At 44.9% G+C, this 27,222-nt stretch overlaps 5 protein-coding genes and 1 non-coding gene across 11 annotated transcripts; 1 reads left to right on the plus strand and 5 right to left on the minus strand.

The window, feature by feature from the left end:
* Window positions 1–6,763: 6,763 nt before the first annotated feature.
* Window positions 6,764–6,835, minus strand: TRNAD-GUC. The gene has a single exon. It is a non-coding gene; the product is annotated as a tRNA-Asp (tRNA).
* Window positions 6,836–7,012: 177 nt separating this feature from the next.
* On the minus strand, window positions 7,013–10,428 carry LOC120702362 (binding partner of ACD11 1-like). Of its 2 annotated transcripts, none has more exons than XM_039986128.1 (5): window positions 10,255–10,428; window positions 9,053–9,156; window positions 8,858–8,933; window positions 8,381–8,464; window positions 7,013–7,806 (listed from the first exon to the last, which is right to left on the minus strand). In XM_039986128.1, the coding sequence occupies exons 1-5, from the start codon at window positions 10,297–10,299 to the stop codon at window positions 7,300–7,302; spliced, it is 816 nt and encodes a 271-aa protein (XP_039842062.1). In that variant the 5' UTR covers window positions 10,300–10,428; the 3' UTR covers window positions 7,013–7,299. The 2 variants fall into 2 exon arrangements, with proteins under 2 accessions (XP_039842062.1, XP_039842063.1); XM_039986129.1 differs by lacking the exon at window positions 10,255–10,428 and adding an exon at window positions 9,802–9,820.
* Window positions 10,429–11,465: 1,037 nt separating this feature from the next.
* LOC120702364 (B3 domain-containing protein Os06g0112300-like) lies at window positions 11,466–12,599 on the minus strand. Its single transcript, XM_039986132.1, has 3 exons — window positions 12,475–12,599; window positions 12,173–12,403; window positions 11,466–12,084 (listed from the first exon to the last, which is right to left on the minus strand). Exons 2-3 carry the CDS (start codon window positions 12,401–12,403, stop codon window positions 11,773–11,775), a joined length of 543 nt encoding a protein of 180 aa, XP_039842066.1. The 5' UTR covers window positions 12,475–12,599; the 3' UTR covers window positions 11,466–11,772.
* Window positions 12,600–12,659: 60 nt separating this feature from the next.
* LOC120702363 (5'-methylthioadenosine/S-adenosylhomocysteine nucleosidase-like) lies at window positions 12,660–15,681 on the minus strand. Of its 2 annotated transcripts, XM_039986130.1 has the most exons (9): window positions 15,493–15,680; window positions 15,304–15,373; window positions 14,941–15,018; window positions 14,516–14,607; window positions 14,201–14,307; window positions 14,044–14,118; window positions 13,614–13,688; window positions 13,312–13,404; window positions 12,668–13,145 (listed from the first exon to the last, which is right to left on the minus strand). In XM_039986130.1, the coding sequence occupies exons 1-9, from the start codon at window positions 15,572–15,574 to the stop codon at window positions 12,948–12,950; spliced, it is 870 nt and encodes a 289-aa protein (XP_039842064.1). In that variant the 5' UTR covers window positions 15,575–15,680; the 3' UTR covers window positions 12,668–12,947. The 2 variants fall into 2 exon arrangements, with proteins under 2 accessions (XP_039842065.1, XP_039842064.1); XM_039986131.1 differs by lacking the exon at window positions 14,941–15,018 and having other exon boundaries at window positions 12,660–13,145; window positions 15,493–15,681.
* A 1,482-nt stretch (window positions 15,682–17,163) lies between these two features.
* On the plus strand, window positions 17,164–20,260 carry LOC120702366 (bark storage protein B-like). The gene is made up of 6 exons (XM_039986138.1): window positions 17,164–17,666; window positions 18,522–18,589; window positions 18,680–18,835; window positions 19,189–19,380; window positions 19,477–19,650; window positions 19,764–20,260. The coding sequence occupies exons 1-6, from the start codon at window positions 17,429–17,431 to the stop codon at window positions 19,953–19,955; spliced, it is 1,020 nt and encodes a 339-aa protein (XP_039842072.1). The 5' UTR covers window positions 17,164–17,428; the 3' UTR covers window positions 19,956–20,260.
* Window positions 17,929–23,030, minus strand: LOC120702365 (pentatricopeptide repeat-containing protein At1g11290, chloroplastic-like). 4 transcript variants are annotated; one of them, XM_039986133.1, is made up of 3 exons: window positions 20,710–23,030; window positions 18,651–18,881; window positions 17,929–18,306 (listed from the first exon to the last, which is right to left on the minus strand). In XM_039986133.1, exon 1 carries the CDS (start codon window positions 22,998–23,000, stop codon window positions 20,799–20,801), a length of 2,202 nt encoding a protein of 733 aa, XP_039842067.1. In that variant the 5' UTR covers window positions 23,001–23,030; the 3' UTR covers window positions 17,929–18,306; window positions 18,651–18,881; window positions 20,710–20,798. The 4 variants fall into 4 exon arrangements, with proteins under 4 accessions (XP_039842067.1, XP_039842068.1, XP_039842070.1 ...); XM_039986134.1 differs by having other exon boundaries at window positions 17,929–18,319; XM_039986136.1 differs by lacking the exons at window positions 17,929–18,306; window positions 18,651–18,881 and adding an exon at window positions 19,953–20,157.
* Window positions 23,031–27,222: the final 4,192 nt, after the last annotated feature.

The following is a 27,222-nucleotide window of genomic DNA, read 5'->3' on the forward strand; positions in this document are numbered from 1 at the left end:
AGTAGTGGTATTCTGAGTTCTCAAACCGATCAAAGGAGGATTGCATAAATAATCAAGTTGAGTATGAAGTCTTCTATTTGGTTTGGAATTCTTGCAATCCATGGGCGTGAAGCATGTTGAAGCCTTTGGAGATTCTCTTCTGGTGGTGCAGCAAGTATCTAAGGTATGCCAGTGTTATAATGGTTCTCTAAATGCATATCTTGATAAATACCTCGATATTATTTCCTCTTTCGATGAATTTATTATCAAACATATTCCGAGGGAGGAGAATGGAAAGGCAAATACTCTGGCGCAACAAGCATCTGGCTATAATGTTACGAAAAAATATTTCAACATTCGCAAACCGATGCAAACGAAAGCCGAGTGTCTGGTTCTGGACGCACCGGTCCGACCGGTCAGCGCAACCGGTCTGACCGCCCAGACCGGTCAAACCGGTCCAGAGACCGGTCTGACCGGTGATGCAGCTGTTAGTTCTGATTCGGCCAAAAAAGATGATTCAATCGTCTTGGCCGAAGCCCAGGATTTGAGGGTTCCTCTTATGTCGTATTTGAGAGATCCTGGTCGTGGCGCAAAGAGAAATATTCGGTGTTTGGCTTTCAAGTATGTTTTAATTGACGATGAACTTTATCGTCGAACTGCCGAAGATTTGCTCCTCAAATGTTTAGACTCGGATCAGGCTCGGGTTGCTATGGGTGAGGTTCATGAAGGTATTTGTGGTACTCATCAATCGGCTCCCAAGATGAAGTGGTTACTCAAAAGAGCTGGTTTCTATTGGCCCACCATGCTGTCCAATTGTTTTAGATACTATAAAGGGTGTGAAGAATGTCAGCGATTTGGTGATTTGTAATTGGTGCCTGCTGCGTTGATGCATCCTATTATTAAACCATGGCCGTTCCGAGGTTGGGGGTTGGATTTTATTGAACAAATTAATCCTCCATCTTCAAAGGGGCATCGTTTCGTGTTAGTTGCTACAGATTATTTTACTAAGTGGACCGAAACAGTTCCTTTGAAGAATATGACACATAGGGAGGTAATTGAGTTTATTACTGAGCATATTATTCATAGATTTGGCATTCCACAAACTTTGACAACGGATCAAGGTCCTTTATTTATATCAAAAGAGGTGCGTGCCTTTGCCGAATCTTATAAGATTAAGTTGCTCAATTCATCTCCATACTATGCTCAGGCCAATGGGCAGACCGAGTCTAGTAATAAGATTTTGATCAAACTTGTCAAGAAGAAGATACAAGAAAATCCTAAGAGGTGGCATGAGGTGTTATCCGAAGCATTGTGGGCTCATCGTATATCTAGACATGGTTCTACTTGAAAGCATCTAAGCCCCTAATTCGAGTTTTGGTAATTAATGACAACGATATGTGGATTAACGATTTCATTTGAAATAATGAGTATAGGTTGATCCACGGATGAAAGAGATTTGGTTGTGAACATATGGAGTTTTGGAGATGATGAGCAAAGCTCGGGCTCAAGGCAAAGGTATAAAATAGGGCTTTTGCGTTTTACCGGTCACAAGGCGTTTAGTGGATGAAAAGTGACCGGATTTGTTGGATAAATAGCCGTACTATCAAGAGGGGTTGTATACTTATGCTTGACAGGTCTCTAGTGCCATTTTGCTCAAAATGTCTAGTTGCATGCATGAGGGCTAACGGCGTTTTGAAAAGATTTGAAAAAGACTAAGTTTGAGAGCTGACTGAGTAACGGCGGACAGTCCGCACCCGAGGGGCGGACAGTCCGATCCCGTTCCAGAGAGCTTGCAGAGGCTCTGGTGGGCTGGCGGACAGTCCGGCCCAGGTGGGCGGACGGTCCGCCACTTTTACTCAGAATTTGTACCAGAGAGGGTGTCTCTCTGGTGGGCTTCAAAGTTAAACTGCGGACAGTCCGCCCATGGTGCGCGGACGGTCAGTTGGCTAATCTCAGTTTTGTATCAGAGAGGTTGTTTCTCTGGTTTGGGCTGAAAATTGAACTGCGGACGGTCCGCTCCTGAGGCGCGGACTGTCCGCAGGCTAACTTCAAAGTTGTTCCAGAGACGTTGTTGGTCTCTGTGGTGTGGAACACATAACTGCGGACGGTCCGCCCCTGGGGCGCGGATGGTCCGCCGGGGTTTAACGGCTAGTTCTGACACGCATTAAATGCACTCTGACTCACTGGTTTATAACGGCGGACAGTCCGGTTTTTGAAATACGGACGATCCACGATTTCGCAGAAAAGAGTGTAACGGGTAGTTTTTGGAGGGATGTCTATATATACCCTTTGCCCGGCCTTTGGGAGGGTCTCTTGGCCATTTGGACTGCATACTTGACATCTTAGAGCTAAGGCATCCCTCTCTCACACACACTTGCTTAGAGATTGCATTCTTGAGAGTGTGAGAGCTTCCTAGTGCATTGCATCAAGAGTTTGAGCTTTGTGGCATTAGGGAAATTTCAAGCAAGCGTCATCAACTTGTTACTCTTGGGAGTTGCCGCTCCCTAGACGGCTTGGAGAAGAGGATTTCGTGGAGCTCCTCCAAGGAGATGGTTGAGGAGCCCCGATTTCGATTGTGAGAGGTCTTGTGCTCACCTCATCGGAGTGGTGAAGAGCAACTCTAGTGGAATCGAGGTGTGGAGCGGTTCCTTGATTCAAGCCGGCTCAAGATCAAGAGGTTCTTGATAGAGGAGCGGTTGATTCTTGGAATCCACCTCAACGTGGATTAGGGGTCATCGACACCACGGGATAAACTCTTGTGTCAAGCTTGGTTACTTCTCTTGCTCACTTTAATTCTTGTTTACTTTGAGCAATTTACTTTACTAGAGCTTGTTTTGCATCTTGTCACCTTAGGTTGCAAACCCATCTAGAGATAGTATTAGCTTGACATAGGGCTTTCCTTTCTTACTAATTAAATTTCTCTAGTGTTGTTGGCTTTAGTTTTTAAACCGCCTATTCACCCCCCCTCTAGTCGGTGTTCTTGATCCTACACTACTAAGGTTACTCCTTTTGAGCTTGTGTATGGTCAAAAGGCCGTTTTACCCGTTGAGGTAAATCTGGACGCATATAGATTGGCAAAGCAAAATGACCTCTCCGCTGTTGATTACCATGATTTGATGATGGATAATATTGATGAGGTGACCGACAAGCGTTTGAAGGCTTTGCAGGAGATTGAGAAAGACAAGCTTCGGGTGGCCAGAGCTTACAATAAAAAGGTAAAACTTAAATCTTTTTAGGTTGGGAATCTGGTTTGGAAGACAATTTTGCCTCTTGGAATGAAAAGCAACAAGTTTGGCAAATGGTCGCCAAGTTGGGAGGGTCCATACAAGATTGTCAAAGTTATCTCCGAAAATTCGTATATGGTGGAGACGGTGCAAGGTGAACGTCTACCCAGGGCTATCAATGGGAGATACTTGAAGAAATTCTATCCTAGCGTTTGGCAAAGTGCGTGAAGACGAAGACGGTCGGTATTGGATATCGCCCTTAGTTTTATTTTTAGAGTTGTATGCTCTGTGAAAAACATGTACATCAAGATAATTCTTACTTTTTGGCTTGTGAAACTCACCAAAAAGCAGGGGGGCATATGTTGACAGCCAAATTTGGCACCTGCTGAGGTCGACCGGTCGGGCCAACCGGTCAGACCGGTCTGGTCTGTACAGTCCGAGTAGAATTAGGGTTTTTGTAAAGAGTCCTCATGTAATCCTACTCGTGAAGGGGTACGTCTTCCCTGGCCTCTAAATATAAAGGCTAAGGCCGATTGAGGTTAATCTCAATCAATTCACACATTTATCCTTTACCTTTTACCTCTAAACCATAACTTTTCCAACCCCATTTGCTGTTCTTCGCTCGTCTCCACGGCGTTCGATGGCGTTCTGAGTGGACTGCCGACCTCAGAGCAACCCTAGCTCCATTAGCCCCGACGGGGTCCCTCCCGAGCTCTTGGTTCTAGGTCTTCGCCGTCTTCCTGGAGTACCGGTCTGACCGGTCCGCTATACCGGTCTAACCGGTCGGCGCAGGGAGGCTGCTGGTGTTGATCGTTTTGACGATCTTGCTGCGCGTTCTAGCGTTTTCGAGTGTGTTGGCGCAAATTAGTGTCAACAAGGGGTAAATTTCAGTTCCGAGCAATTTTCATCTGCGCATGCCGAGTCGACATTGATGCTTGTGCGTGCAGATGAAGCAAAAAAAAATGTGGTGTTGAGATCGACTATTCCTGAACCGATTTGTCTCGGAGCATGTCTGTACTATTAGCAGCAACTGTTGTTTATAAATAGTAACAGAGGAGTAGTTCGGTCTGGTGTAGGAAACTGTTTGAATCCTGAACCTCTGTGCCTGTGTCTGTAACTGAAAACAAGCACAAGTTATTGGATTCTGCAATTGCATACTTACAAGTGGCAACAGTGTGATTCTGAAATGATCCTGCACACCTTCAGGGGCGCCAAAAGAATAAATGCAGTTTGTTGTACAGTACTCCCTCCTTCCCCGTTTATAAGGCATGGTGGAACATGACACGGTCTTCTAAACAACACTTTGACCATTTATTTATCATTTATTATATCACTTTTGATTATAAACTTATAATCATTGTAAAATATATTTGATTATGAATCCAATCATATGAAATTTGCATTATAAAAATAAAAATTTAATAGTCAAATTATTGGTCAAAGATGAAAAGGTTTGAATCTTGATATACGTGTATGCCTTATAAACAGGGAAGGAGGGAGTACTTTATATATACTCCATATGCCCTGTTTGGGGTTATTTGCAGTAATGAAATTAATCATGTGCGGAATAGTAATTTCACTTGTCTTCTTGTTGTCTTTGTGATTTAATGAGATGATTATGGCTGTAAGAACAAGATCAGGATGATATATGCGGTTTCTTGCTAGACCCATCTGAGCAGCTAAATCTCCATGGGACTACTACAGATTATAGTCCCCAAATCCAGGCAGCAGCTAGTTAACTCTTGTCCACCTTTTGTCTGACCAAACTTTTGTCATTGAGGCTAAAAATAATCTTTGTGGGATAGCATTTTTTTTATCAGCGCGACTTTCTTCCATCCTTCCTAGAGTTCCAAATAACCAGGAGGTTGTTACTTGCCGAGGATGACACTTAGTTACTTAATTGAATTTGTTATCTAACTGTGACTACTTCAGCATGATCGTATTCACGTGTGGTAGGCAGATGATGAGAAGAAAACAGTGAGTCATTCGTACCAATAAGGATATGTAATAATTGATATGAAACTAACAAGAGCAGTGATTGGCGACGGTGGCAACCAATCACTTAGGTTGCTCAGTTCCCTTCAGTCTGACGGATGCTTTGCCGTCTTGCTAGTCGAAGTTCATTTAGGTGGATGCTTTGCCACCTCTACTTTATTCGGACGGATGCTTTGCCGTCGGGGTTTGCGCTGGTCGTGTCTATCGGTGGATGCTTTGCCACCTCTCTTGGCTTGGGCGGATGCTTTGCCGCCGTGGTTCTTCTTCACCTTGGCGGATGCTTTGCCGCTGGAGATCTTGGTGCTGCGACGGAGGCTGTGCAACCATAGTGTTTTGGCATTTCTTTTTGCAAGTTTCGGTTGTAGCTGTGGTGTGGGTTTCTTTGGTTGGGTGGAGCGCGTTGTCCTCTCTATGTTGCTTGCTGCTGTCTGTGTTGTTGTGTGTTCTCGCTTGTGTCTGTGTTTTTTCAGTGTTTCTCTGTTTTTAGTCCTTTGTGCTTTTGTGTTGGTCAAGCTCTGTTTGGCCGCATCAAATTTGTGTCTGTAACTGCTTTCTTCTTAATGAAAAACGTGCTCAGGCACGGTCGCGAAAAAGACCAGTGATTGGCTTCAGAAAATTAAAACACCAACTGAACTGAAATGTATCAAATTAACAAATAATGTGCCTTCAGATTTTTTTTTCTTCAATCCTAGTTAGTTGAGACCATGCAATCCTGCACGAATACATTACATATTTAACCAATCTAGCAAGCAGGAACAACATTTTTTTAGGAAGAAGAAGACTATGAAGTCAAAGGCATAGCTGAGAAGCATGGGAGAGCCATGCGCACATCCATGATTGACTAGCAACAGCGCCTGGTTCCTGTTCAAGCTAGCTTGTAGTTCATTTGAGTTTGAAAGTTCAGTGATGCACTCGATTAGTGACTTGATGGTTACTGGGGACATATACAGAGGGCCAGTAGGAAGATAGATAGCTTGTTGAGTGTTGGTTAGTCCAATGGAGAAGAAGAGGGTTGGAAGAACACATGGTGATTGCTGTTTTGGAGGGAGACACAAAGCCCAACTATCTGAAGTAGCTGACAGCACCAGTAGCTGCTGATGGCATTTGTGTCGCTTGGCAAGGGATGCTTTGAGCTGACACATGGTGAATGGTTGTGACTGGTGAGCCTTCTCTGGAGTGACAGGCAGGTCACTGTTCCTTCCTGTGGCCGCCACAGCATCGAATCGAATCCATCTATGTCTCTGAAAGCTTGATGTTTTTATGATTTATTATTGTCTTGGCTGCTGATGGCATTTGTGTCGCTTGGCAAGGGATGCTTTGAGCTGAGCTTGACTTGAACCACGTCGTGATTGGTGGTGAGCCTTCTCTGGAGACAGATTAGTCTTCTAGTAACTGACCAACACAGCATTTATGTCTGTCTTTTTACGTCTTCTATGGTAAAAATTCTGCTGCATAAAACAGATTACAGAATCCCCTGTGTAAGAAAAGTGAGCATGCCTGGGACGGAACGGCTGTGGAAACTGATTCTTTTTTCTTAAAAAAAAAGTTAAAAATATGAAAAAAAACGCCGTTGCCGGGGATCGAACCCGGGTCACCCGCGTGACAGGCGGGAATACTCACCACTATACTACAACGACCTTGGTGTTAGCTATTTTACACTCATTCTGAAGGAGTACAAAAGACTGCAGTTTGTCGATATCCAAATGTGACTGTGCGATGCTCTAAAGGTTGAATTATTTTTCATCAATCCTATTGAATTGCAAAGCCAATAAGTCGAGAACACTTTCATTCAGCAGTCAGCAGGACACACCCAGTTTTCTGGAAACACCATCATATTATTATTCGAATCCAACCAGTTCATCAAAAGTTCCTTCGAATCTCAACCAGAACCAGCCTGAACATGGATTCATATAAGCCAATGCATTGGTACCACCATCATTCATACTTTTCTGGTCTACAAAAACAAAATTCCTGCAGTATGAAATTTAACACATGGAACGATGAACATATGGCAGGAGGCCTGATCTGTTCTATATCTATGTTTTACATCCACCAATAATACAACACGCCAAAGGAGGCACATAAGACCAAAGCCAAAGAATCATTGGATGGGCGTATACGAGTGCCCCCCAGAAGAAGGCCCTGAAGTCTTGTGCTGCTCCTCAGCAGCCATCTTCTCCTTGGTCATCGTCCCAACATCCGTGGCAGCCTTGGCGACTTTGTTGAATGCGTTGGTGACCCACGATGCGCTGGTGAAGACATACCTGTTCTTCATGATGGCCGATCCAGCGCTGCTCACCTTCTGCTCAGCAGCAGCGAAAGCGGACTTGGTCTTGTCTGAGACCTGGAACTTCTGGTCCATCTCCTTCACCTTCTCACTCACCATGGAAGTGCCTGTGGTGATCTTCTCGCTCAGGCCGATTTTCTTGTCAATGGAGGCCGCCTTAGCACCAGCTGTGGATGTGAAGCCGTGCTTCTCATCAAAAGCTTTGGCCTTGCCAACTGCATCTTTGCCTAGGACAAAACCCTTAGCAAGCATAGTGCTGACGACATCCTCGGCCTTGTGGACAACGTTGTTGTCTCCACCAACTGGAACTCTGGTTCCACTCTGACAACAGAATATAATGTTAACAGACAAATGTACTGCAAATTGTTCCTATATAAAGAACTCTTTGGTCACTAAGAATACAAATCTGGGCAAACCATGGAATTAGCTCTGGTGCACAAAAAGTGCACTAGATAATTCTTGAAGGTGGCAGCAACTGCATGCCAAATAGATGAACATATGCAGTTCACCATTATACTTGGTCTGAGGGAACTTAATTCTTAGCAATACTGAATGAATTCTAGTTTGACACCTAATTGGTATCCCTTCAAAATTACCTACCAAAAGTACAGATACTAACTAATGGAATGTAAATGAAAATATCAGAGGTTCAGCGTGCCAATGCAACTAGAACTTGCAATGGCAGCCCGTTGCACCTATTCATTTGATTTGTAGTTAATAAGGAGATGTGTGCCAATGCCCCTACATACATCAAACTACAGCGGTGTGGTTTTGATGAAATTAAAGAAAAAACTCAGTTACCCATATATGAATACAGCATAATTGCATAATATGTTCAGTTCAGGATACAGCCTCACATAACCGATGTAACACTAAGAAGGTGAGCATATCATACCATTGGTGGAGCAGAGGCAGTAGGGGGTGGCTGATATTCTGGAGCAGGTGCAATGATGACAGAAAGATCAACTATTGTGGCACCCTGTGACAATGAAGTAGGTGACATTGATGTAAGTATTCTAGGAGCAGAAAGCAATATATTGCAAGGACAAAAAAGTCCATGCAAAATGCAAATGCTGCTAAAAGGACTTGTTCTTTTAGGTGAAAAAAAGATCAGCGATAAACTTTCATTTCTGAGGAAAGCATGCCGTGGGAGCTATATGATGATCAACCATCATCAGCAAACAAAAATATAAGTGGATTTTAAGTTACTTCTTCAATAGCATCCGAAACATCAGACGGCAAGACTTGATATATGCATGTTACAACAAAGAAATTGGAAGTTCAATTAAAGCTAAAGGAGTGGAGTGAACAACAGAGGACAAAGTCGAAGTAGGAGATCATAATTGTTCCAACAAGGCCTTCAATTACTCACCGAAAGAAGAAGTGCAGTCTCTGCACCTTGTGCATCTTTGAAAGTCACATATGCAACTTGAGACCACTCATCACCACTGCCAAAAAAAAGAGAGAGGTAAACAAGCTAATCAGGATGCTAGTTTTTAAAGGCCTATATGGGGCATGAAAAGAGAAGAAGTAATAGAGTTGGATGAATTTTGCAAATTTTACAAACCTTTGCATCTCCACATGTTCAATATCTCCTGAAAAGGAAAAGAACTCCTTAATGTCTTGTACAGTTGCAGTAAGTGAGACGTTTGTGACCTTCACTGTTCTCACCTGTAGCAAATAAAGAATAAATATGAGTTTCACAAGGAGCGCTGATGAATATGAAGCAAAGAATCGACAATAACGGAGATAAAATGCATATTGTTTTTATCTTAACATTTGATTTTTCTATATAATTAAAGCATGAGCTTTTGCACTAAAATATGTCTACCATACCGAAAATGTGAATAATCAGACAATAAGCATTAAATGGCATAAGAGGAAGAGCTTGTATCATCTAAAAAATGTTTCTCTCTCTATCATGGCAGGCAAGCTTAGAAAATCTTAAAAAGCTTTTAAGCTTAGGAGCTAGGTTCATCAAGTATGACAGCTTGTGGCACATAAAACATGCATAGACTTGTTCTTTATGACTGGATGGAAACAAGACTAATGTGATGCCCAATAAACCATGATGAGTGTCCAAGCAAAAGCATTCTGCACTAATTTCCGCAGGCTTATAATGGTACAGCACCCAACACCTAGCATAAACCGAAAGCTTTCCCCGCATGGGTACAGATTATTTCATCAAGCAGCCTGTCACCATTAATCCCAATCAAGCAATTGTTGATATAGAATCCATGCACACAGTCATTCATCCAAGGCACAAAACCTGAGGTGAGAGGTTGCGAGACAAAATTGCTGGTGAACTGAGCCTACCATCTTCTGAGAATGCTTTTGCAATTGCAGAACCTGGTACTAGAAGAACGAAAGCAAGTCCTAAAACTTGGTACAAATCAGTATTCATGCATGGATATCAACTAGTAAGCCCACTTGCAGGAACCCTGTTGACAAATCCCACAGCATCTGGCACCTACGAGTTGAGCAATCTCGAGTTGCATAGACACATAGGAGCGCCAACGCTGCCGTCGCGCCCAGATCCAACCAAACCCTAGCCCCAATCGGCAGCGAAGCTTGCCCCCAGCAAACTGCTGCCGCGAAGCAACAACGAACTCAGCCCACCAACCACGAGGCAGGTGGGACGCCGCGGTTAACTAGGACAAAGTTGTCACGGACGCTACCTTGCCCCCACGCTCCCGCTCCAGCACGGCCGGATCCAGCGCCACCAGGCAGCCAACCGAAAGGATTTGGGCGAGAAGGAGGGAGACTCACCGGCGCCGACACTGGGACCTCCACCGCCGCCGCCGCCGCCGCCATGGTTGGGGAGCCTGATTAGACGGTGATTAGGGATGGGACTTGGGTGCTAATAACAACACTAGTGCGTGGAATGGAATGGATGAAGATGAAGACTTGGAGTAGAAACGGCAACGAAGAAGCCAAAGAGAGACCAAAGCCCTATTCCCCAAACCGCCTATCTTTTCTCTTTTCCTTTCTTTTTTTGGAAAAAAAAAGCATTTCCAAGAGATTGTTTTTCTTTTTTTCGTAAAACATTTCCAAGAGATATACTACTAGTCTCCTTTCCTACGTGGGAATCTTATTTTGGTATTCGCTAGAAGGCAAAATCATCATGGCACGACTAGGTATCATTGAAAAAGTCAGTGGTATTTTCGCAAAGTGTTGATGTGCCGTAGCGTGATGGATAATTGGTTAAGGATAACATTTAATTTGCTCAACATATTTATATCTTTCTAAGCCAATCCATTTTCCAAATTACGGGCGGACGAGTTCGGCAACTGTGGCCGTTGGTCAATAAATTCTTTTATTTTTAAGCTATACTATAATATTTTGTAAAATCAAGATCACATCAGATACCAAACTGTTCCAGGGATCACGCTGATTTTCTTTTGTTATCTTTTCTGCTCAGAACTTGGTCGACAAGCACACGGTATTGACAATTGACAATTCTGGAGAGTCTGAGTCAAGAACAGGTAGTATGGTTACTACCTGATAAGAATTGCTGTAAAGTTTGGGGAAATGAACGAATAATAAATATACAGAAGTTGCTTCTCTCGTTTTAACTTGTATAAGAAAATGGACAAGATCTCCTGGAAAAGAAAAGAAGCAGAGGTTGACTCGATCAATGGAACGCCGACAGGAGAGATCCCAGAGATGAAAAGAATTAGTAGGAAACTATGTTGCTTTTTGAAACGAAGAGTTGGAATTAACGCTTGGACTTTGACTTGATGTTGCATCCTGAAGAAAGCTCTGACCAGAATGAAGTCCATCATCTTATCTGAGATCTTTTCAGGAACCTCTCCGATAACACAAACATAATACCGCTCCATTTTCCTGCTGTTAATCATAAATTTCCAGTATGACTGTATGAGGTCATGCTGCTCTTCACGACGCAATGAATTTGCAACCTGATGCTCTGCGGTGAGCTATTTTCCAAAGAAAATGACAAATAAAAAGAAAGATAGAAAGAAAGAAAGAAGACGACCCAAATAAGGCGGTCAATCACTAGAAGAATTTACAACCAAACTTCAGATTACAAAAGTGTCAGTCAAAAGTGGCTGGTTACAGCAGCGAAATCAGCATCCACTGAACTTGTTGCAAGGATGATCAGACGGCGGAGATCGGACAGAGCAAGCAAACAAAACACCCAAAAAAGCTCCTGAATGATCTCCTCTGCTGACGCACGCAACGACTACTTACTGTCCAGGCTACTACTAGTGCTAGAAGAGGAACTAAACCACAGGCAGCCACAGAAGAAGCAGCGGTTCTAGGCTTCTAGTCGACGATGACGAGGGGCTCGTCGGGGGTGGCGCCCTTGGAGGTGATCTCCTCCGGCAGGCCGCCGCGGAGCACCTGCACCCGGAACACCACCTCACTACCTGCACTAGTCCCGGCGATGAGCTCGAAGACGCAGGCGTCCCCGACCCGCAGCGCGTTGTCGAGGGCGAAGTCCCTCCACGCCGCCGTGTCGATCTTCTTGCACTTGAGGTCGCCGCAGTAGCTCGCCGCCCACGACCGGCCGCGGCAGAGGAGCACCGCGGGGACGCGCGCCGCCGGGAGGTGGCGGTGCAGACGAGCCGGGATGACCTGAGCAGTCACAAGAAAGTTTTCTTGCCGTTCAGTAGTTGAGTGAGCTGCGCCTGAGGGAGGGAATGAGATACATCGGCTGTCTTACCAGCTGGAACTGCTTCTGGACATGACTCTTGGACATGACGGTGGTGAAGAAGGGGTGCTCGCCGGAGAGCGGGGTGACCTCCCAGTCGTCTGGAGCCGCCGCCGGCGGCGGCGGCTCCTGCTCCTCGCAGGGCTCCCCCTTTGGCTTGATGCCGCCGGCATGAGGCTCCAGCTTGGTGCAGCCATCCGGATCCAGCTGCTGCTGCCGCCATGGGAAGCCAGGGGTCTCCATCTGACAGAAATGGATTGAGAAAGGAGATACTATATTTGCAGTACGCAGATGCAGCAGCACTGCAGCAGTACCTGAGCGGGGGGAGGAGGTCAGGCTCTTGCTTGCTTCCGCGGGCACCGACTAGCCAAGCCTCACGACCCTTCCACTTCCAGCCCATCATAAAGGGGATTGAGATTCAGTGACGATAGAGGAGACTAGGGGAGAGCCACCCAACCAACCAATAGACAAAAATTAATGAGGTGTTCAGATAGGATTATGAATTCCTGGAAAGCTTCCCAAGCACATCGCATTTTATTTCCGCAAGAAAAGTATGGCTCGCAAATTATTCTACAAAATTCCACACCACGGCTCGACCAGAATTTTGCACACGGGGTGTTAAGAATGTAAAACCTCACATACAGAACCCCTCCAAAAGTAAATCATACAGACTAATTGTATTGTATCCTACTTGTATTGTGCATCAAAGCAAAGGGGTGATCTTCGATTCATGAGCATATTCAGTTTCTGCCGACCGGGAAACAGCATGGAGAGGCAGTTGGAGTTTCTAAAGATCAGAGATGCGTTTCCCGCAGATGAAATCCACCATTTTGGTGACTGCCACGTCCAGTGCTGCTGTCACCGAGATCAGGTTATTCAGAAACTCTTCTGCTGTTGGCTTGTCCCCATCCACAATATCAGTCACGGCTTTCACAAAGATTGCTGGAGTTGAGAACATGTCCGCAACGTACGCCACCGCTGCTCCCTGTAAAGGTAAACGAGGCAAAAATTAAACCACTTTCAGACTTCAAATTTTGGATTACACTCTTACCAAGTGGAGAGGAAGCGGGCAAAGTAGATAAAATAGCAACTTTAGGAGTAGTCGCCTCCTGCACTTATACTGAACTGATTGCCTGAGAAGAAGTGCATACCTCCATATCCTTGATTGTAGCATCATTGCTCAGTATAGCCTCCTCATCCTCGGAACACATATCCAGAGAATCCCCAGTCGACAACTTGCCAACCTGAAATGAAGGAAGCATTCAGTAAGACAACAAGTGCTACAATTGTTGCCTGCAGATTGGTACAAGCTCAAAAGTTCGCAAATGGAACTACAAATTTATAGCAGAAATTATACCCACTAAAACTCAATAGGAAAAGGCATGCAACTCTAAGCACAAAATGGAACAAAAAAAACTCGACAGTTTGACAACAGGAGATAACTACAGCTCACCTTGAAATTGAGTTCCTTCAAGATATTAGGGGCTGCAAAAGTTTTCCGTGCTCCAATTCCATACATGTCAAAAACCTACACATACACATCAATAGGTCCATATTAGTATGGCTGAAATTGAAAGAAAGACTGACAAAAGAACAATAATAGCTAAAGAATAAATCATGCTAAACTTTTTAAAAAATGTATATATAATTACAGCCGCAATCTTGAGCAAGTGGTATACATGAAATATCTAAAAGTGACTAATCATGATGGTGCAACAGGGCAAGGAACACAGATAAGTTGGAGCAAAGAAGATAGATCAAGAATATTTGTTAGATCAAACAAGTCATATTGTTTGGAACATAAATGATCTGCTCATCTCTATGAATAAAATGGATGTAACCGCAGCTCAACACATGTATTAAAACTGTGAGACAATACTCACAGGTATAGGTATCCTCCTGTCATGGAATGCAACATCTGATGCTAGGAAGATATCTTTAATGCTTGCTCCTTTGGCCTACAAAAAAGAAATCCAATTTTCAAACATAGTTGAAAAACCAGAACATAGACAGCAAGATCAGCAAAGTTCTAGTACATACCTTGAAGCCACCAGCAGTTCCAGCATTAATGATAAGGTCTGGCTTCGATGCTTGAATGGAAGCATAAGTCACAAGGGCTGCTGATACAGTACCAACACTGTCAACTCCTGCAAGGATGCAGTTCTTGGTAAGGAATGAAGTTGATTGACACAGAATTGTCTCAAAGAGAATTACATTACACGGACTAAAGAAAGGAAGACGATGAACTATTATCGATGGAAGCTCTTAGTCAACTAAAATACTAGTATAATCTACTCCGGGGTCAAGATAACTTGACAACCAAGTAATGGAAATGTGAAACCATCCAGAACTTACCAAAAACAGCATCCTTTCCAGGCATGACAAGGTCAAGGTGGAGATCTTTGTAGCAGCCATAGAACCTAGTCCATGGGGCACCTTTAGGAAATCTGCGAGGTATACAATATAACAAATTAGTGCTAGCTTCGTATTATCATCATTCAGGCAGTATGTACTATGATAATGGATGCCATCTCATTTCCACCACAGAAAGGCATATTTACTTTCAGTGAAACCAGGCAACAGCCATATGCTGACACCTGATTTATGTACCACAGACTTAACAGAGGATCTGTAAGAAGCTGAAGTGCTAAGAGTACGAGCAGAATAGTAGAATACAGAGCACAGAATGCAATCAAGCTAGAGAGCATTATACTAGTGACATTTTGTTAGCTCCAGCAACAATCTGCATTCTAGTACAGAATGGCATAGTTGCTACTAACCGTGTGGTGAACCGTGCTGAATGAACACCGGCACTTAATCGGTACAATTTTGATAGCTCATTCTGGTGACGCAACAATCTGCTCGCATCCAGAAATCTAAATCAGGGACGGAAATATCCAGAGATACTAGTAACTCCTATCCTATCCAGGATGCAGCAAAGGGGCAAAGAACAATTCCTGCTACGGTACGAAATCGCCCTACTCGCCACGCAGCAAAAAGGGGCAAAAAGACAAACCTTCTACGGTTCGAAATCGCCCTAATCCAATGAAATCGCACTCAGGGCAGAGCACGAGACGTAGGCAGATGAATAAAACCAAAAGAGAGAGAGAAGAAGAAGAAAAAAAGAGAAGGGGGGCACCGACATGGATTCGCTGGCCGGCGCCTCGACGAGCTTGAACTTGTTGACGAGCGGCGTCGCCTCCTTCTCCATCGCTGCAACGAAACCCGAGCAAAAAAGCGAACAGCTGCGGAGTGAGCGAAACGAGGAGAGGTGACTGAGCAGCCGTAGGAAATGGAAGGGGGCGGAGCGGGCGGGGGGCTCGAATTGTTACCCATGACGATCAGGACCCTGGAGATCGCGCCGGCCCCGGGAGCGGCGGCGTCCGGCTGCTCGGACGGCGGCGGCGGTGCCATGGCCGGGAGCTTGAACCCTAGCAGTGGGATTGCCCCCGGCGGCGAGGCGGCTCGTCGCTGACAGGTGGGGCTCGACCCGGTTCCGAACGAGAGGCGCAGCAGCGGCGAGCCGGTTCGCAGTTCTCTTATAGACCGGTGGTCTGGTGGGGTCCGACCGGGTCCAACGCCGCGGGCGGCCTGACTGGCGCCGCCAGCCGGCTGACGCTCCTGGACCGGACCTGGGGGACCCATGTCTTCTATTCCTAGCGGCATGGAAAATGCATCTTGTAATACCGTTGCTTTTCTCTCTCAAAAAATTATGGAAAAGCTATGCGCCCCGTTCGGATTGGTGGAAGCGGCTCGGCTGACGGCTGGATTGGTGACCGTTGTGGCCTTTGCTGGTGACCGTTGTGACACATAACACATTGTTGCTACAGTATACGAATCAACCACCAGCGCTGGCTGATCAGCCAACCGAATGGCGCGATGGCATACATTGGTTTCTTTTAGATCTCGGACGGGCCCCGCGACGGCGAGTAGAGCCATGGCGGTAGGGGAGAACAGTGTTGAAAGGGCCGAGCTCGGATGGGGAGTCACGGCGAGACTCGTGAAGAGTCGATTCATCAGGGCGTGTCCACGGTGGCAAAATCCGGCATTGCGCCCCCTCGAAGATGGATGAGAGGGCGGAGCAGGGGCGGGGGCGAGGGCGAGGTAGATGGATCCCCGAAGGTGAGAGTGGCGGTGGCGAAGTGAAGTTGGGAGGAGGGATTGTGAGGCGTTTTATATCGTTTGCGGTAAGAGGAGATTGTGTGACGCCTCTTTTTTATATCGAAATGGGTACATCTCATACGTTGGATCAAATCCAACTGGTTATAGAATTTGAGCATTTGGTGGGCCAAGAAAAATACTCGATTGTTTCCTAAATGGGCCGCCCTTTTGTTACAAACTTGTACTCCAATTTTAATAACATTGGCAATTCGAAGAGTAGTTGTCACATCTAGGTGGAGTGGGTGCCGACTTGATTCATGTCGTCTTTTTTTTTTTGATCGGGATTCATGTCGTCTTATCTTGAGGTACAATGTGAAGCTCTTTTCTTTATGGTCATGGTCTAACACAACGGCGTGATCAGCATTAATTGCAACTGCTTACTTCTGTTGGCATTACAGAGCAAACACAAAAGCTGGGAGCAAGGCACAAGAGTAAAGTTGCTCGCTCCATGGTCTAATTTGCGGTGTTATAGTTCAAGAAAAATACGCTTTATAGCTGTTTAATAATTGTCCCAGGCCTATATGAAATAATTGTTCGGAATATGAAAAAGATATTGAGCTGAATCTTTCGTCTTAACGGGCCGCATAAATAGTTGTTTAGTAGGACACACGAAACTGTCCAATGTGCCTGCCACTTTATTTTTTCCGCCCTCTAATCCCGTACTCCCACCTTACAACAAGTGACGTGTGCTTGACATTGGTATGGCGAGGGGCAACTTCTTGGTCAGCTGTCCTCCTCTTCAAGGGTAGAGTTTGCCTCGCCCCGCATTATATTTTGGTGAGACATACCACGAACATTTTTTTTTATTTTACCTAAACAACACGAGGAACATTCTATTTCTATTCTATTTACGAACGACCAAGATAGCGTGAGGCCACCACACTGGCACTTGTAAAATCCAAGCACGCGGATCATGCCCCCAATCATCCCTCGCATGGCGCGCACCAACCCTCCCTCCCTCTTCTGATCTTCTCCTACTGCCCTCTGCCTGCTTGCCTTCAAAAGCTCCGACGACGCACCCTTCCTAGCACGCCGCAGCACGGCAGCAGGCAGACAAGACGCCCCCACTACTAGTAGCAGCTAGGCCACAACAATCTCCGGCCAGCCATGGCCATGGCGCTCGTCTCCGCCTCCGGCACGGCGGCCCCGCTGCAGCTCCTGCTCCTCGCGCTGCTGCTGCTCGCCGCGTCGGCCGCGGCCTTGCCGGCCAGGTGGCAGGTAGACAGGGTCAGCCGGCGAGGCCCCTCCCTGGGCCTCGTCATGTCCTACGTCGACGAGGCCACCGCGCTGCAGGCCTCCGGCTACTTCACGCCCTGGCGCGTCCTCCCGTTCATTGACCTCTACGGTAGGTAAATCTCCGCCGTCTGTTTGCCAATCCGCACGCTGACCTGTCGCCCATCTCGCCCGTACCGTACGGGCATGCCCGCCCTCACTGTTCTGTTCCCAGTTAGTTGACTTTTCCGGTGCCGTTTCTCCAGCACCTGGTAGAGGCTGCCAAACTGCAAGATGATAAGCTCAGATACTGGTTTACCTGCATATAGCGAAAAGAGGACAGAGAGATGCACAAATCTGTCCAAGGATTTGATATGACTGTTTTTTCCAACAAATTTAAGGATAATTTGCAAAATTCAAAACTTACTTCAAGTCTTGAAGCTCTGCAAGTGTCAGGATGCTACCCATAAAATGCAAACTAGCTTCATTAGCAGTAATCTGAAGGCCAAAAGTTAATTAAAGATAGATGCTTTCAGACATTACATGTACAATTTCCCTGCCCTGGACAAAAACATACTACAAGAACTGTTGAGCACCGGCACTAGCAGAACTAACTCGTGGGCTCATCAAGACCCGTGTCGCCTTAATCACTGCGTTCGGCTGGTCTTGTAGCCTCCAGTGCTACAGTAATTTCCTCTCACACCACTCCAGCCACCAGCTCCAGCTCCAACCAGCCCAACAGTATTTTTCTCTCACACTATTCCAGCTCCAGCCTCCAGCTCCAGCCTGCCGAACGCAGTGAATATATATATGTTACCTCAAGAGAAGAGAAATAAATGCACCAGAAAAAAAATAACATTCTACTTCACTAGCTTAAGTGCTGTGTTCACTTCCAAATCATATGGCGTTCTCCTCCTTGGTCACTGAGTGTGTATTTATACTCTATTGGTCTTTCAAGAATACAACCTGACCTACTAGGATGTTTCAGGACGACGGTTTCACATCGGTAGCATTCGTGGCGTGAATGTTATATACGCACTGACAGGACAACGCAGGGTACTCAAATTCAAGCCCACTCAGCATTTACAGTCTGCATATCTTTACCTTTCATGCTTACCTGTTACCACTACCTTTTTGTTTTTCCAGTTGAATGCAGCTGTCACTGTACAGACTCTCATCGATGTCTTTAGCGTGTCTGGCATTGTTCATTACGGCACAGCAGGGAGTTCTAATGATTCCATGTCGTTTGGCGACGTCAGTGTCCCCAAGCTTGTTGCTTACACAGGTGCCTGGACATGGAAGGTACTCATCCAACTTCTTTAACACACCTCAAGATGTAATGCTGCACCTGCACATATAGATGCAAAGTTATTGGAATCTAATCAAATCTCATCCATACTCTAGTGAAAGAAAAATTACTGTAACTGCTAACTCAAAATGCTCATAAAATTTTTGTCATTTTGTGTGCTACATTAATCAAATCAAATTCCACAAGTTTCGGGTAGGCAACATCTCAACAAGGAATATGATGTATAATTTATAAATACAATTACAACTTCAAAGTAGTTTGTGCACAGTTCAGCAAACTCAGCCCCTTAGCATGATTTCTGGCATCCTGATTATTAGAATGATTTCTGGTATCCTGATTATTGCAGAAGTTCAGATCACCAAAAGAGTCATCAGCAGAACTCAGCTTTGGAGAATATAATACCCCAAATGGAGGAGAGAACCTGCTAGGATCTCTGAAATTCAGAAACGAGGAGCTATACTCTGTGGGTAAGCCTATGGAAGAAGTTTTCTGGCTACCTGTAGATTCAGCATGGTTCAAAATTGCAGAACAACTCAAGGTGAGTGATGCAAAATATATCAGTAGCATAACTGTACAACAAATATATTTTTGCGCACGGCTAATCACAACATACTAATTGGTGAAATTTCTGCAGGTCAAACTTGAAAGATGCAATGACACTTTCTGCTTACCGACAACTCCACAAGTTGTCTATGGGCTTAAAGGATCATCAGCTGACATGTTTCTTGACAATGCAGAATACAGGAAGTTCCTTTTCAAAGAATTTGGGGTGTCAACAGTAGATGAGGAGAGCGCAGCAGTGGTGATGGTGAGTTTTAATATATCATGTCTCTTGTGTTTCATTTATATGTTTTCCAATATTTGCAGTACAGCATTATGAGGCAATCATGTTAACTATGAATTACCTTATTAATTCAACAGACAACAACATCTCCTGGTGTACCTGTGATTGTAATCCGTGGCGTATCTGATTTGGCTGGCGGGGAGCCAACATGGTCGTCAACAAGCCTGATGAACCTAGCATCTATTAATGCATTAAAAGTGGCAGTGGAGTTCATCGGAACGGTTGGCAAGCAGAAGTCAATAGAATCAGTACAAAAGAGTAATAACTGAGAAAAGGATAATTGCCATGCTCATCCATTACCACTCCAAAATAATTCTACAACAATAATTGGAAGTTACCCTCAGAATGATACAGAATCTTGAGGCTTCAAGTCCTGTGTCCCCTCAAATAAACATATAAATGTTGGGATGTATAGCCACATTGTAACCTTGCCTCTGGCCATGATTTTTTAAGTGTAGTTTCGCGATAATGCTGGAAAAAAAAGGTGAACCGTTTCATTTTTATTAGAAGAATGCCAGCTGATGTAATATTGTTTGATTTTTATAAACAATCATCAACTTGGTCATTACCAGAATCCACAATCGCACCTAACAGTAAAGAAGACTCATTTTTTCAGTTATCGGTACTTATCCATCACGCACATTTAGTTTCAGACAAGACATGAAGATGAATAGCAATATCCTTAGTATTCAACAGTTCCAATGTGCACTACTTCTATATTTAAGTAAAGGGGCAAACACTTTAATTTTAGAATGTATCAAGGATTAACTCAAAACAAACCGAAGTCTACAGCTTTGCAGTCTGCAATAGGTTCCCAAAAATGTGAAGTGATCATAAGAGCTACTGGATATTTCACTAGCTCAGACAACTGGCATCAACGCAAAGGGCAGCTACAAGGCCTATACCAAAACATGATATACACTCACCAGGATTTCATTGACAGTCATAATTGTCTGACCATCACAATGGTATAGAGAATGCTGTGATCAAAACATGATCTGTTCCACAGTTAGTAAGCTTTACCTGTTAGTCTAATTTAGTATTCTTATTTGTAACCAGCTCCATGAGGTCCCTAATCTGAAAATGCATATTCAGACGACCTTCACATTTCACTACCAATAGTCTCCACATGAACATTTTCCATCCTTGAAGTGGTGAAATCGTTGAATATCTCTCATGATTATTTCCCTTCCTGTCACCAAAGATATTAACTTGGTCGCATTATGGCAGTCGTTACAAACTCGAAGGTTCTTCTTTATCTGAATTGTTGTTCCAGGGGCTGTTCGAATGAGCCCATACGCAATTGCAAGCTTTTCACTGTGAGTGTTAAGCAGCTGCGCCTTGACATCATCTTCCACATCATGAATTGAGTCAGTGTCTGGCACATAGCCCACAGCTTTGATCTCTTCTATGAGCTTAGTAAGCCTTGCATATATTTCCTTTGCTTGTTGGTGATTTGTGCTTCCAGAGTAGAAGGTATGGACCTCATTTTTAAGCTGAATAATACTCCATCCAGGAGTCTTCTGGAGGCCTTTCTTCTCCATGGCAGTCCTCACCCGTGCAACGTCCTTCCACTTAGAAGCATTTGCATAAATGTTTGCCAAGAGGACATGGTACACACCCTCCTCTGGCCCCAGCTCAAAGATCTTTTGTGCTGATTCTTCCGCCAATTCTACATTCTTGTGCAACTTGCAAGCACCTAACATTGCACCATACACACTAATGCCAGGTTGTATAGGCATGTCTTTCATAAATGACCATGCTTCATCCAACTTCCCAGCTCGCCCAAGAAGATCCACCATGGTGCCATAGTGCTCCATCCCAGGTTCAAGCCCATAGTCCTCCTTCATGCTAGCAAAATATCTCCGCCCTTGGTCAACCAAACCAGCGTGACTGCATGCTGCGAGGACCGAGAGGAATGTTGTCTCGTTCGGCAAACTGCCAGTACCTTTCATCTCTTCAAACAGCTCGACTGCAACCTTGCCAAAACCATGCGAGCCATACCCATGGATCATCGCATTCCAGGTGATAACATGCCTCTGCCTTGCAGAATCGAAGAGCCTTCTAGCTATGGTGACACGCCCACATTTTGAGTACATGTCAATAAGGGCTGTGAGGACATAGACGTCCTGGTCCAGGTGGTGCTTGATTGAACATCCGTGGATCCATCTTGCCTGCAGAGGATCTGAAATCTCCGCAACCGCAGGAATCACGCTGACAAGAGTGAACGAATCAGGTTTCACATTTTCCAACTGCATAGCAGAGAAAAGCCCCACTGCGTCCTCGGAGCATCCATTCTGCGAGAAGCCAAGGATCATGGCATTCCACGAGATCCGCGTCTTTTTGTTGCCCAGTTCATTGAAAACCTGGGCAGCAAGGTCAGTCCTCTTGCACTTGGAGTAGGTGGTGATAAGGGCGTTCATCACCGACACATTTGAGTTGAGGCCGATCCTCACAAGTAGCTCATGAACATGTCTGGCCTCATCAAGATGTCCAAGCTCCCCGCACGCTTGCAATGCTGGCAGTATGGTCGCGTCCGTCACATCCACACCCTCCCTAACCATCCTCTTGAACAGAGCCAGCGCCTCCGTGGCATTGCCACTCTGGGCGTACCCATCGATCATGGCGTTCCAGGACACAGAGTTCTTGGCCGGCATCCAATCGAAGACAGCCCTCGCTGCCTCGACCGCTCCGCACTTGCAGTACACGTCAAGAATCGCCGTGGAAACGTTCACGAGCTCATCAAGCCCGGCGCGGAGCGCGAACGCGTGGACCTGTCTGCACGCGCGGAGCGCCCGGGCGGTGGCGCAGGCCGGCAGCACGGACACGAGCGTGACGGAGTCAGGCCGCTCCCCGTCCTCCTCCTGCATCCGGACGAGCATCTCCATGGCGGCCTCGGCGAGGCCGTTCCTCGCGTAGCCGGCGACGAGCGCGTTCCAGGCGACGCGGTCCCTGGCGGTCATCCGGTCGAACACCCTGCGCGCGTCGGCGGGGCGGCGGCACTTGGCGTACATGTTGGCGAGGGCGGTGGCGGCGAGGGACTCGGAGGCGAGCCCCCGCGCGGCGAGCTGCGCGTGGACGGCGCGGCCCGTGGCGAGGTCGGCGCGCGCCGCGCAGAGCTTGAGGAGGGCGGTGAAGGTGCGGAGGACGGGGCGCGCGGGGGCGGGGGCGGAGGGCATGGCGGCGAAGGCGGCGAGCGCGGCCGGGAGGTCGGAGCGCGCGGCCGCCGCCCTGAGGCGCGCGTGCGGGTCGGCGGCATGCGAGGGGGTGGGAGGAGACGGCGGGAGGGAGGCGGTGGCGCGACAGCACAGCATTGCTCGCTGCCGAGAGAGAGAGAGAGAGTGACGCCGTCCAGTTGCAGAGCCCAACACGGCCCATCCAGTATCTACTAGTAGTACTGTCTGTCTAATCTGCAGCATATCAGTTAGTTAATTACTACTTCCTCAAAAAAAAAGTTAGTTAATTGACACGGGCCGGCGGGGCTCATGAGAAACAAACCAAGATTATTGTACTAGGCTATGCAATAGCGTCAACTATTCTAGTATGTACTTTTGTTTTTGAAGCAATAGGAGGGGATGAGCATCCCCTACTGATTATAATTTTATAAATAAGCAAAAAGAAGGAAAGTCTTTACAAATACAACTCAAGAGACACAAAGAAAATTAAGCTAAGTGAGAAGATTATCCAAAGTTGGCTGTGCTCTCAAAGAGAAGGACACAGGCTGATTTTGAAAGATGACATCATTTCTGTAGTTTCAGATAGCCAGCAAAGCAAGATGATTAGGTTCAAATTAAGATATAGGTGTGTTTAGCTGTGCCTTGAAGCTGTCGATTGCCTAATAACTAAAGCTTGAAGGGAGGCATGTATATTTATGAGTCTCCAGCAAGCAGTGGCAAAAGGACATCTTAATTAGGAATCGATGCTCCAAGGTTTCCTCCACTCCTGAGTTGCACATTTCACATTCATATGGATCAAGTACCATTGTTTTGTGTCTAAGAATATTTCTGGTGCTTAGACGATTTTTAAGTAATAACCAGAAAAATTTTGTGTGTTAGTTATGGCAGCTTGAATTCCATAGCCATTTGAATACCCGAGGGACTTGAGCTTGACAAGTGAGGTGCAGATAGGCCTTTCTTGAGGAAAACTGGTTATTAATTACCCCATATATAGTGCCACCAGCACATCGTCTGAAAGTGGCAGATTATTCAACAAATGCTGCAACAATTCCATTTGTTCAAAGGCTTCATCTAAAAGAGGTAAATGAAAGAGCATGTGAAATGGCTCATCAGTTTGTGAGACTGTTCGCAAAGAAATGAGTTTGTTTTTTTCACAAAGGAGAAGAGCTCTCTGGGTATTGCTAATGCGGCACCTGTCCCCCTAGAGATCATACCAAAACAAGCATGCAGGTTGAGCCATCCTGAATATTGGACCTAGCAAGTCTTGTTTCGATCAATGGCATCGCAGCGCTGCGCTGTCTTCAAACCCTCAAACACTAAGCAGCGTCTGCCTCTTCTTCTTTCCTAGTGTCTCCTATCCCCATTGTGCGTACAACTAGCTAGCTACCATGGATGATCGAAGAGGAGTTTGAGTTGATCTCATGCATGCCCGGTCCTCCTCTTTATTTGTCCCAGAGTGCTTTAATATTGTGTTATCCATTGGTATATATATAGTGAGTGAAGATAGAAATGTGGCAATACTACATGAAGTGAAGATAGAAATGCTATTATTCCCGGCGAATTGCATTAATTGTATGATTGTATCTTGCGCAATAAATGAGGATCGTGTAATTAAGATCTTTGCATTGTGACAATGATATAGAGAAAAAGAAGAGTGATATAATTTGAGCTTGATATGCAACAATTTATTGACACGGGATTCCTGAGAAACAAACCAAGTTAGTAATATGCAGCAATCTTACTATTACTAATTGGAGGCTCCTTTTGAAGCCTCCAGGTGAAGCCACCTAGGATCCTAGGTGGATAGTCTAAAAAAATAGAGAAATCCTACAAATTCTCACAAAAATTAGAAACATCCGACCATCAATTCGGCAACTCTAATCATAATGGCCATTGGATCTATTATTTTTTAATAAATTATCCACCTTTGCCATTACGAAAATAGACTAAAGTAACCCCCTAAATATGTATCTAAATTATCCACCTCTGCCATTATAAAAAATAATCTAAAGTAACCCCCTAATCTTTATGAAAATTATCCACTTATGTCATTATAAAATAATATCAAATAACCCCTTAAATTTTTATACATATAATTCAATGATAACATAATAAAAAGTTAAAATAAACCCAAAATCTAAATCTAAATTATATTATTATAATAAAATCTTAATGCGCATCAATATAAAATTCTAAATTACTATTTCTATCATTATTAATATATTATTTATATATAAAATTCTAACCGTAATGTGTGTGTCACCATATATTCATGTATAAGAGAAGATATAAGAATACCAATTTTCATGCTGTTCACATAGCTCAAACAAAATGTTCAATTGAATACATATCAAACACATATGAATGTGTGATGCAAAGTGAGAAAAAAATATTAGTAAGTAAACCTATCACATTTATTACAACTACATAATGATAAATATGTATCTTTACAGTACTAGATTATAATATTTAATTGGTTAAAAAGAGCGTGAGATAGATAATTATTAGATATCTTTAACTAGCCCTTGCGGGAGCACGGGTTGATAGACTAGTAGGGCGAATGATTATTGTAGCATATATACTTGTATTTGCTATATATGGAATGGATTGGTATATGATATATTGTATTGACAGTATTGTACCTTGGAATGAAGATTGACATGATATACATAGTATATGTTGGAAGTAGGCTAATTAAATTGACTAATCCCTCACTGGCTAGTCTCGGATGTACGGGCCTACAACTTGTGCGAGACATCCTCTCCAAACTCCATCCAGGTTTCAGTTCACGGTACGTCGATTATCACAGTACGTACGTGCCAAAAAAGCTGGAGCAAGTTAAGTTTGGTTATTTTGAGCACATTCCTTGTGTTATTATTTTCTTTGCTCCTCACTCACTCCGCACTCCATTGTCATTTCCGCTTGAATAATGAACTCACGCAAGTTGATGGTGCTCGATCGGGGAGTACATGGAATCAGCCAGCAAAAGGTCCAATGGTGCAGCTCCTCCTTCCCTCTTCAGAGACTCGCCGTTGGAGAGACTCAAGGATTGGCAAGATTGTGGTGCTCTGGATTGTATCATCAGACGATCAAATCTTTGCACTACCCCAAATGTCTCCTTCCAGACGCCTCCCATCCTCATCATACGCTCTCTACTCTTGTGCTTTCCTATCTCTCTCTCCTACATCGTGTAAATTTTTGCAACGGTTGTTGGTCTGATTCGGCTTCATTTGTATACCAAAGAAATGTGCCTGGCGATGTTCAAGTATGCAGACAACTCAACAACTATTATATTGCATATAAATTGCTGGACCCCTTAACTTGGTTGTTGCAAGCATCCAGTGATGCCTTACTCCTATGTTAGGCTGAACTGAAATTCATGCAGGAATTTCAGTTCAGCCTAACACATGATTCAGAGGAGTCATAGGTGAACATATATATGGATCGAGCAGTATTTATGTATGTGTACCCTCGTCTCATAAATCAAGGTTGGTGAACTGTCAATTTTTCGAATCCATTTCATGATATGCCTTTCTTTTTAAAAAAAATCATGATCAGACGCTTCAATTTATTTGTCATCCAAAAGCGATTGTGGATACAGAGGAATCAGGAGTCATTTATTTCTTCACAAATTGAGTTCTCAAGGATTACAACATAAGAAATCAAACAATTATTATTATTGTTGCCCATTTCCTAGCAGGGTGCGTGCACTTTATATATACAATGCAATAAAGGTGTTGGCGCACGATCTGGGTCAACACATGAACGCGCACGGTCGTGCGGCGCGAGGAGGAGCTCGATGCAGTGCCTCCTGCGTGGAGCGGATAGACCGGTCAAGGGGACCGGTCAGACCGGTCGCCGGGGTGAAGCAACGAAGTCCGACGAACGCTCGCCCGGAAGGGACCCGTCAGGACAGGCGCACGTAGGGTTGTTCTAGAGTCGGCAGGCCACCTAGAATGCCTTTAAATATCGCGGAGACCAAGAAAGAGCTAGGGTTTGGAGATAAAAAGTAAAGGCAATAAAGAAAAAGAAAAGTAATGTATTATTGTGTGTTTGATCGATTGTATACCCTCAGTCGGCAATGGCCCTTTATGTTTATAGGGTGAGATGGACTTGTCCCGCAATAAATCCTATTACAGATCTTAAATGTATAAAAATCACTAATTGTACTCGGACTCTGCTTAGACCCGTCAGACCCGTCAGACCAGTCGGCTCCTGCCGGATCGGCTACAACATCCAGACCGGTCAGACCGACTGGACATACCGGTCAGACCGGTCTGTTCAGGTTGCTGCCAATTTTGGTCGTCAACATATGCCCCCCTGTTCTTTGGCAAAGCTTGCGTGCCAAAGAACACTCCTC

The sequence above is a fragment of the Panicum virgatum genome, chromosome 4K, assembly GCF_016808335.1.
Source record: "Panicum virgatum strain AP13 chromosome 4K, P.virgatum_v5, whole genome shotgun sequence".
Lineage (NCBI taxonomy): Eukaryota > Viridiplantae > Streptophyta > Magnoliopsida > Poales > Poaceae > Panicum > Panicum virgatum.